This window comes from Lithobates pipiens, unplaced genomic scaffold (genome assembly GCF_037356315.1).
Source record: "Lithobates pipiens isolate NorthernLeopardFrog02 unplaced genomic scaffold, aLitPip1_a1.2 Scaffold_1, whole genome shotgun sequence".
Taxonomy (NCBI): domain Eukaryota; kingdom Metazoa; phylum Chordata; class Amphibia; order Anura; family Ranidae; genus Lithobates; species Lithobates pipiens.
In genome coordinates, this window is record NW_027507685.1 from 79,217,880 (window position 1) to 79,227,676 (window position 9,797).

The window sequence follows — 9,797 nt, forward strand, 5'->3', positions numbered from 1 at the left end:
GCCTGGAATGCATGGCAACTGTGATCAGCGGTTATAATGCCCTGGCTCCTGCAGACTCTTTCTGTAGCTCCTGGTCTGTACCGAGGTACAGCTCTTCATTCACAAGGCTGGAATAAAATGTTCTTTCTCCTTCTACCTTCTACTCCTAACTTTTAAAGAATAAATAAACTAAGGGCAATGACAGTTGCAGACTCTTTATACTGGCCATAGACTGTGTTAGAATCGTACAAATAATGAATTATTATAACAAATTTGTTCAAAATAGTTGAGGATTATTGTAAGTACAGTATGTTCATCGATAGTGTGACAAACATCATAGAAGTATCTACATAAAATTTAGCACTATCGGTGGTCAAATATATTTAGGAAATGGGTTTAGCATGAGACTCCTATGGAATTTTTTTGTTATTTTGGGTATATTATATATATATATATATATATATATATATATATATATATATATATATATATATATATATATATTATATATATATATATTTTTTTTTTTTCTGGACTATCTTTTTCTCTTAAAGCGGAGGTCCACCCTAAAATGGACCTTCCGCTCATCGGAATCCTCCCCCCCTCCGGCGCCACAATTGGCACCTTTCAGGGGGGAGGGGGGTGCAGTTACCTGGATAATCCAGGTAACTGCACCCACTTCCGGGCTAGCTCTCTGCGGAAAGGGGCGTAGATTACGCCCCTTTCCGCAAGTGCCCGCCCCCTTCCGCAAGTGCCCCGCTGCCTGCTGGGAAACACACAGATCCCAGAGGCAGCGGGGACCGTCCTCATTGCGCAGCGCGGTTCGCGCATGCGCAGTAGGGAACCGGGAAATGAAGCCGAAAGGCTCCATTTCCTGATTCCCATACCCAAGATGGCGGCGGCAGCACTCGAGTGACGATCTAGAGATCGGCTTCGGGTGCCGACATCGCGGGCACGCTGGACAGGTAAGTGTCACTATTTTAAAAGTCAGCAGCTGCAGTATTTGTAGCTGCTGACTTTAAAAAAAAAAAAAAACGCGGAGTCCCGGCGGACTCCCGCTTTAAGTAAAGAATTTATTTTAAAAAATGGATTTCTATTGCTCTCTGTATTGGAGAAAATGATCACCAGGACTAATGATACATACACACAATTGTCCCACGCTTGTTGGCAGAAAGTCCGACCGTGTGTATGCTTCATCGGACCTTTGTTGTCGGACTTTCCGCCAACAAATGTTGGCTAGTAGATTCTCAAATTTTGCACCAACAAATGTTTGTTGTCAGAAAGTCCGATCGTGTATACAAAAGTCCACGCATGTTCGGAATCAAGTACGAGCCGGAATCGCTCGGTCTCGTAAAACTAGCGTTCGTAATGGAGATATCACTACGTTCCTAATTGTTGGCCACAGTGTGTGACTGTGTGTATGCAAGACAAGTTAGAGCCAACAACCTTCGAACAGAAATCCATGGTTTTGTTGTCAGAAAGTCCAATCATGTGTATGGGACATAAGGCTGCTTTAATTTTTTGATCAGGTCTATCTGCACGTTTTTCAGGAAGACCTGATCGGATGATCCACTCACCCCTAGGGACTGGTGAGTGTAAACGGACTTGTGTCTGTTTACACCCACCTACCTCTGATCCATTGCGGGCCACTAAAAACAAATGGATGGGGACCTGTTCTCCTCCGTTTAGGCGAAACGGAGGAAAGTCAGGTGTAAACAGATAGTGTCCATGCATACCTGATTGCCCATAGAGCAGAGCCAGTGTCTTATCATATAAGGTCCTCCATCCGATAGTGTCCGCTGCGTACTACGCATGCTCAGTACACAGCAACACAGATTCCGAAAATTGCAGAGGATGAACGGCGCCTGCGCCGCGAGTCCAGGTTCTATCCCCACTATCCAAGTGGACATAGAGCAGGAATATAAAAGAGCCGAGCGCAGCGGGGTCGAGCCCGAAGAGTGGCGAGCGAAGCTCGCCCGCGAGGGACCCTCTAATATTCACAACCCTATGTCCGCTTGGATGGTGGGGCTACCACCTCCACTCACGGTGCAGACGCCGTTCAGCTTCGGAGATTTTCCAAAGCTTTGTCTTGTACGGCGCGGACACTATATCATGGCCGGACACTATATGGCAGAACACCGGCTCTGTCCTTGTCTGCTCTGCATGAACTGAGCAGACCTATCATCTGACCACTCTGCTCAGTGGGGGGGACCAGCAGACAGACAATTCTAAGCCCTTGTACATACGGTCGGACATTCCGACAACAAAATCCGACGGATTTTTTCCAACAGATTTTGTCCAAAACTGTTGTTGCATACACACAGTCGGACAAAGTTGTCGGAAAATCAGATCGTTCAGAACGTGATGACGTTTGTACATTACGACTGGACTACGTTCAGGCTAGTAGTCAATAGATTTGGTCTCGTAATTTGATCTGAGCATGCGTGGCACTTTGATCGGAATTCTCTACAAACGATCGGACAAAGTCCTATTGGATCATGTTGTCGGAAAATTTTATATCCAGCTCTCAAACTTTGTTGGTCGGACATTCCGACGGAAAAAGTTTGATGGAGCCCACACACGGTCAGATTATCCGACAACACGGTCCGATCGGCCATTTTCCGTTGGAATTTCTGACCGTGTGTACAGGGCATAAGAGCGGCTGTACACAGCATCTGGGCTTTCCAGACAGAAGAAATACAACAGAATTTACTCTGCAGGGGCTGAGACGCCCGTAAATAAGAGGCCTAATAGTCATCTGAGACGGGTTCTAACCCCACCACACTCTATCCAAAACAAAAAAAAAAGGGTTTTGTCCTTACATACACATTCGCTTGAGGAGCCCCTGCACCTTTTTTTTCCTGCCAATACCAACCCTGATTTTGTGTTTTATGATCTTTTTATGTTTTCCTGATAATTTGCAATAAAGCTGTTCTTTAAACTACACTTTTTTTCACTACCAATTCACTATAAACACTGCAAAAATGCAAAGATGATGTGCAAGCAACTCATACCAGACAGTCATATTTCACCTTTTAGCAATCAGAACAATGATAGATGATAGATGATTTGTCACAATGGATTGCTGCATTTTCCATATCGCTCTTTGCCGTATTAAAGTATTAAAATATGGGGCTGCTGCTGACCTCAACCTTAAAAAGCAATTTTCTTAGCTATTTCTGGTTTCAATACTTTCTGAGTCACTAGCCTAGAAAGAGGATTCATGTCAGGAAAGTCAGATTCCCTAATCTTCACACTTGCTCTGGGTTAGTGAAGTACTAAAGCCATTGGCACAGCATGACAGCCAGGGGACAAGTATTTTCAGGAGAGGTTGGCAATGGTAGTCTGAAAACTTCCATGCTACATCCTACTTTTCTATCATTCTCAAAATGAATATTACAGATAAAAAAAAGAATTTGGATCAAGTCTTACCGGCCTCTCGCCCCATGTCAGTGTCACAGATAATATAATAAAGCAGATTGCAGTGTACAGTCCCATTGCCAGGGATGACCCCAGGAGTCCTTAGGTTACCCTAGAAGACTGCCCTCCATATATAATCTAAGAAGACATAATCCTATTGGACAAAGTGTTCTGTGAGTCAGAGCACAAAGGCTAACAAGTGGTGTCATTGATGAACTTTAAAATTCCATGAATACATATATATAGAATGTCTGCAGGGTGTGATAGCACTGTGGTGAGATAGGGAAGTGGTGACATTATCTTTTTGTTTTTTTTTGGAATTGAAGATGACGTTTACATTTTTGGGGGGGGGGGGGGGGGGTATTTTACACTGTGCAATGCCCATTAAAAAACATATCTGGACGCAAACATGAAAATATAACACGCTGCAGCTTATTGGTCCTTAAATGTGGTGGCTGCTTTAGTTATCTTTGTTCAGACTTTTCCCCCCTTTATTCTCTCCTAGTGATTCTGCCAATAACATGCTTCCTGTGTTTGATAGTGTGGGGTGAGGAAGTCAGCTCATGTCACGAGAATATTTAAAGCGGAGCTCCACCCTAAAGTGGAACTTCCACTCATCGGATTCCTCCCCCCCTCCGGTGCCACAACTGGCACCTTTCAGGGGGAAGGGGGTGCAGATACCTGTATACTATAGGTATCTACACCCACTTCCGGGCATAGATAGCTGCAGAATATCCGCAGATGCCTGCCCCCCCCCCCCCCCCCTGTGGTGTTCTGGGAAACACACAGTTCCTAGAACACAACAGGGACCAGTGAAGACGCGCAGCACAACTCGCGCATGCGCAGTAGGGAACCGGGCAGTGAAGCTGCAATGCTTCACTTCCTGATTCCCTGACCGAGGATGGCGGCGGGAATGGCAGAGAGAGGAGTGACTGCTCGTCATCTGCTGCAGACATCACGGGCACCCTGGATAGGTAAGTGTCTGTTTATTAAAAGTCAGCAACTGCAGTATTTGTAGCTGCTGGCTTTTAATATATTTTTTTTAATGTGGAGCTCCGCTTTAATATTACTGTTTATGGTTTCACGGTTTTTATATCGATAAGTAGTCCCATAGACTATAGAATATGGGTGACACTACAGCCATTGAAATTACGATTTCCTGTACGACTTGGCAGCCATAAAAGTAATGTCCCCGTTTGTCAAATCCACTCATACGGCTATATTTTTTATTGGTTTGACAGTACACCTGCATTTCATTAAACTCATGTTTTAATTGATAAAAGTCAACCTGGGGCCTGTTGGTGCTGGTTGGGCCTCTTCCAGTCCCCAGCAGTCCTTATCAATAATGGGAGCAATGAACTTTAATTTCTTTTGACCTGGCCCCAGTACATAAAAGGCCGGAAGGGCCTTTCGTCGCTCTGAGTGGATGTTCAGGAACGTCCCTCAGAATGAGTGCCTATGATGGCGATCCTGGGATGACTGGGTACAGTGTTGGATGACTCGTTCAAAGTGTGAGAGCACTGAAAGCTGAAAATTGGCCTGGGTAGGAAGAGGGTGAAAATGCCCAATATTGAGGTAGGTAAAGGGGCAGTAAACGCCAGTGTCCCCAACCCCATACCTCCCAACATTTTGAGATGGGAATGAGGGACTTTTATTAGCAAAAGTATGCCGGCATAGGACATAGGGCAGTAGTTGGCAGGGGTGCACTGAAAGACCTACCTCTACTGATATTGTGATTCATAGGAAAAAATCTTCTTCACTTCAACTAGAGATGTTACCAATGCAGATGCACTAATGAACCATGGTCACTAGTTTTGCAGTCACTCAGTGTATGGGTCACCATACATGTTACAATCTGACCATGCTATCTTCTTTGTACAATCAACTTTAGATTTACTAAAACTAATATGAGGACCTACATAATCCATGCAATCTATTTGTAACCAGTCAGGTAGGCTCTTGTACTACATAGTAGTTGGTAGATATAAAACACATTGTACAATCAGATTGTAATACACACACTATATTGTCAAAAGTATTGCAACGTCTGCCTTTACACGCACATGAACTTTAACGGCATCCCAGTCTTTGTCAGTAGGGTTCAATATTGAGTTGGCCAACCCTTTGCAGCTATAACAGCTTCAACTCTTCTGGGAAGGCTGTCCACAAGGATTAGGAGTGTGTCTATGGGAATGTTTGACCATTCTTCCAGAAGCGCATTTGTGAGGTCAAGCACTGATGTTGGATGAGAAGGCATGGCTCGCAGTCTCCACTCTATTTCATCCCCAAAGGTGTTCTATCGGGTCCCTCTGGGACGACAGCCATGCAGACCAATTTGATGCAGTGTGGGGCGTATGATTTGAGCACTGATCGATCCCCCCACCCCCACCTCTTCAACCTCTGCAGCAATACTGGCAGCACTCATACGTCTATTCCCCAAAGACAACCAACCTCTGGATATGACACTGAGCACGTGCACTCAACTTCTTTGGTTGACCATGGCAAGGCTTGTTCTGAGTGGAACCTGTCCTGTTAAATCACTGTATGGTCTTGGCCACTATACTGCAGCTCAGTTTCAGGGTCTTGGCAATCTTCTCATAGCCTAGGCCAGGGATATGCAATTAGCAGACCTCCAGCTGTTGGAGAACTACAAGTCCCATGAGGCATAGCAAGACTCTGACAGCCACAAGCATGACACCCAGGGGCAGAGGCAGGGGCGTAACTATAGGGGGTGCAGCAGTCGCGACCGCAACTGGGCCCTGTGCTGCAGGGGGCCCATGCAGCCCCCTCTACATATGGCCGGCAGCAGCATAGGCAGCTAGGGGTATCAGTGCACCATGCACACGGGTGGCTGGGGGTGGAGGGTGACTAGCAGAGCTCCATGCTCGACTATCGCACTGGCTGCTCTTTAGTTGTGCATTTCCTGCATGACCTGTGTCCCATCAGCTGACTCCTCAGAGTACCCCTCTCCTGCTCCATGCATTGCCGCTCAGTCCGATGTCTGTTCTCCCCAGCCAGAGTACCGCCCCCCCCCCCGAGTCTGGCCCACACTGCACTGCATACTTCTCCCAGGTAAACAAACTTTAAGCACACAGATGCAGTGCAGCCCTATGAGAGCCAGCTCCCCGGAGGAGACTGCAGGCTTGTTTGCCAGCCCCCCTCCTCCTCCGTCATACACAGATGATGAAAGGTCTTTCTGGGAGATAAGCTGATCACCCGTCCAGCACACTGGATGGAGCCCAGGCCAACATGGATGAGTGCGCAGCCTGCAGCTTGGTCATGGTGAGTGAGAGGACCCCATCCCCCACACACCATTACTTACCCCCTCCATCTCCCCCTGGGGACAGGGGCCCCTTCTCATGTGGGGACAAGGACCCCTTCTCACCTGGGGGCAGTAACTTCATATGTCCTGGAGAAAAGGACCTCCTCTCTTCTGGGGACGGGGACCCAATCCTGCTTAGGGACAGTCCCCCAATGGGGCACCTAAAAATTAAAAAAAAACTAATAAAAAAAAACTACTGATGCCAGTGGTGGAACTACAGGGCTCACAAAGGTCATACCTGTGACCACGCCCTGGAGTTCCACCGCCCGACTCGGAGGGAAGGGCCCTGGCTTAGGTTCAGGGGGGCCCTTCATGGTTTCTTGCATCGGGGGCCCTGAAGGTTCTAGTTATGCCACTGGGCAGAGACATCAGCTGGAGGTCTGCTGGCCTAGGCCATCTTTATGTGGAGCAACAATAATTTTTTTTCAGATCCTGAGAGTTCTTTGCCATGAGGTGCCATGTTAACCGCTTCCTGACCTGCTCATGCCAAAAAACGTCGGCAGAAGGGCACGTACAGGCAAAATGACGTACCTGTACGTTGCCCTTTAAGAGGCACGCGTGCGAAGCTCCGTGAGTCCGGTCGCTGGTCCTGCAGACTTGATCGCCGTGGGGATACCCGCGATCGCCTCACTGAGAGGAAGAACGGGGAGATGCCATTGTAAACAGCATCTCCCCATTCTGCCTAGCAACAATTGACACTGATCTCTGCTCCCTGTGATTGGAGCAGAGATCAGTGATCTGTAAAACATAGCTATGCTCCCCACAGTTAGCAACACGCCCCTGGGACACACTTAGCTCCTACACTGCCACCTAGTGGTTAACCCCTTCACTGCCAGTGTCATTTACACAGAAATCGGTGCATTTGTATAGCACTGATTGCTGTATAAATGACAATGGTCCCAAAAATGTGTCAAAAATGTCCGATGTGTCCGCCATAATGTCGCAGTCAAAAATTGCTAATCGTCGCCATGTAAAAAAAAAAAAATTTATAAAAATGCCATAAAACTATCCCCTATTTTGTAAACGCTATAACTTTTTCGCAAACCAACCAAATCAATAATCGCTTATTGCTAATTTTTTTACCAAAAATATGTAGAAGATTATATATTGGCCTAAACTGAGGAAAAAATAATTTTTTTTATAGATTTTTGTGGGATATTTATAACAGCAAAAATTTTAAAATAATGCGTTTTTTTCAAAATTGTCGCTCTTTTTTTGTTTATATCGCAAAAAAAAAACGCGGGGGTGATCAAATACCACCAAAAGAAAGCTCTATTTGTGGTAAAAAAAGGACGTCAATTTTGTTTGGGTCCAACGTTGCACGACCGCGCAATTGTCAGTTAAAAACGACGCAGTGCCTAATCGCAAAAAGTGCTCTGGTCAGGAAGGGGGTAAATTCTTCCAGGGCTGAAGTGGTTAAACTTCCAGTGACCAGTATGCGAGAGTGAGAGTGATAACACCAACCTTTTAGGTTGGGAGATATTTCTTGCACCTACTGGTAAGCCTTAATCTAGGCTTACCTGTAGGTTAAAGTGATTGTAATGGGTTTACAACCACTTTAACACGCCTGCTCCCCATTCACACCTGAGACCTTGTAACACTAACGAGTCACATGACACCGGGGAGGGAAAATGGCTAATTGGGCCCAATTTGGACATTTTCACTCAGGGATGTACTCACTTTTGTTTCCAGCGGTTTAGACATTAATGGCTGTGTAATTGAGTTATTTTGAGGGGACAGCAAATTTACACTGTTATACAAGCTGTACACTCGCTACTTTACATTGTAGGAAAGTGTCATTTCTTCAGTGTTGTCACACGAAAAGATATACCGTATTTATCGGCGTATAACACACACCCCAAGTTTAGGAGGGAATTTTAAGGAAAAAAACTTTTAGGAGGGAAATTTAAGGAAAAAAAACTTACATTTAAATGCCCATCAATGCAGCCTTGTCAGTGTCATTTGCAGCCTTGTCATGCAGCCTGTCCATCATTGCAGCCTGGTCATGCAGCCTGTCCATCATTGCAGCCTTGTTATGCAGCCTGTCCATCATTGCAGCTTAGTCATTGCAGCCTTGTCATGCAGCCTGTCCATCATTGCAGACTTGTCATTGCAGCCTGTCCGTCATTGCAGCCTTGTCATGCAGCCTGTCCGTCATTGCAGCCTTGTGCATCGTTGTCCCCTCAGTGATGTCAGCTTTTAAAAATGGCGCCGCCAAGAGATGCTTTTAGCCGCCTTCGGCCGTACTTGGCGGCTTTCGGCCGCTCTCGGCCCTTCTCGGCAAAGGGCCAAAGGTGGCTGAAAGCCACCCAGAGCCCAGAAATCGTGGAGGATCGGCTTATAACACGCACCCGCGATTTTCCCCTGATTTTAAGGGGGAAAAAGTGCATGTTATACGCCGATAAATACGGTAATAAAATATTTACAAAAATGTGAGGGGTGTACTCACTTTTGTGAGATACTGGGGTTATTTACTAAAGGCAAATCCACTGTGCACTACAAGTGCAAAGTGCATGTGAAATTGCACTTGGAAGTGCAGTCTCTGTAGATCTGAGGGGGACATGTAAGGAAAATAAAAAAACACAAATTTAGCTTGCACATGATTGGATAATAAAATCAGCAGAGTTAGCCTCATTTCAGATCTACCCCTCAGATTTACAGCGACTGCACTTCCAAGTGCACTTTCAGTGCAATTTCAAGTGCACTTTGCACTTGTAGTGCAAAGTGCATTTGCCTTTCATAAATATCCCCCACTGTAATATATATATATATATATATATATATATATATATATATATATATATATATATATTATTATTATATTTAATATATTATATATATATATTATATTTGATGGGGGATATTTCTGAAAGGCAAATCCACTTTGCACTACAAGTGCAAACTACAAGTGCAAAGTGCACTTGAAATTGCACTGAAAGTGCACTTGGCAGTGCATTTATATTATTTATATATATATATATATATATATATATATATATATATATATATATAATTTGAAAAGGCAATACATGCTGGGATTTAGCAGCTCCTACCCAATGGTCTGCTTACATATACA

At 45.2% G+C, this 9,797-nt stretch overlaps 1 protein-coding gene across 1 annotated transcript in view; it reads right to left on the bottom strand.

Annotated features, from left to right (window-relative positions):
- Nucleotides 1–3,546, bottom strand: part of LOC143937430 (CCN family member 3-like) — a 36,124-nt gene extending 32,578 nt beyond the window's left edge. The window contains exon 1 of the mRNA XM_077460811.1: nt 3,412–3,546. Coding sequence (XP_077316937.1) covers nt 3,412–3,477 — 66 coding nt within the window. The 5' untranslated portion in view covers nt 3,478–3,546. The remainder of the gene's footprint in view (nt 1–3,411) is intronic.
- Nucleotides 3,547–9,797: the final 6,251 nt, after the last annotated feature.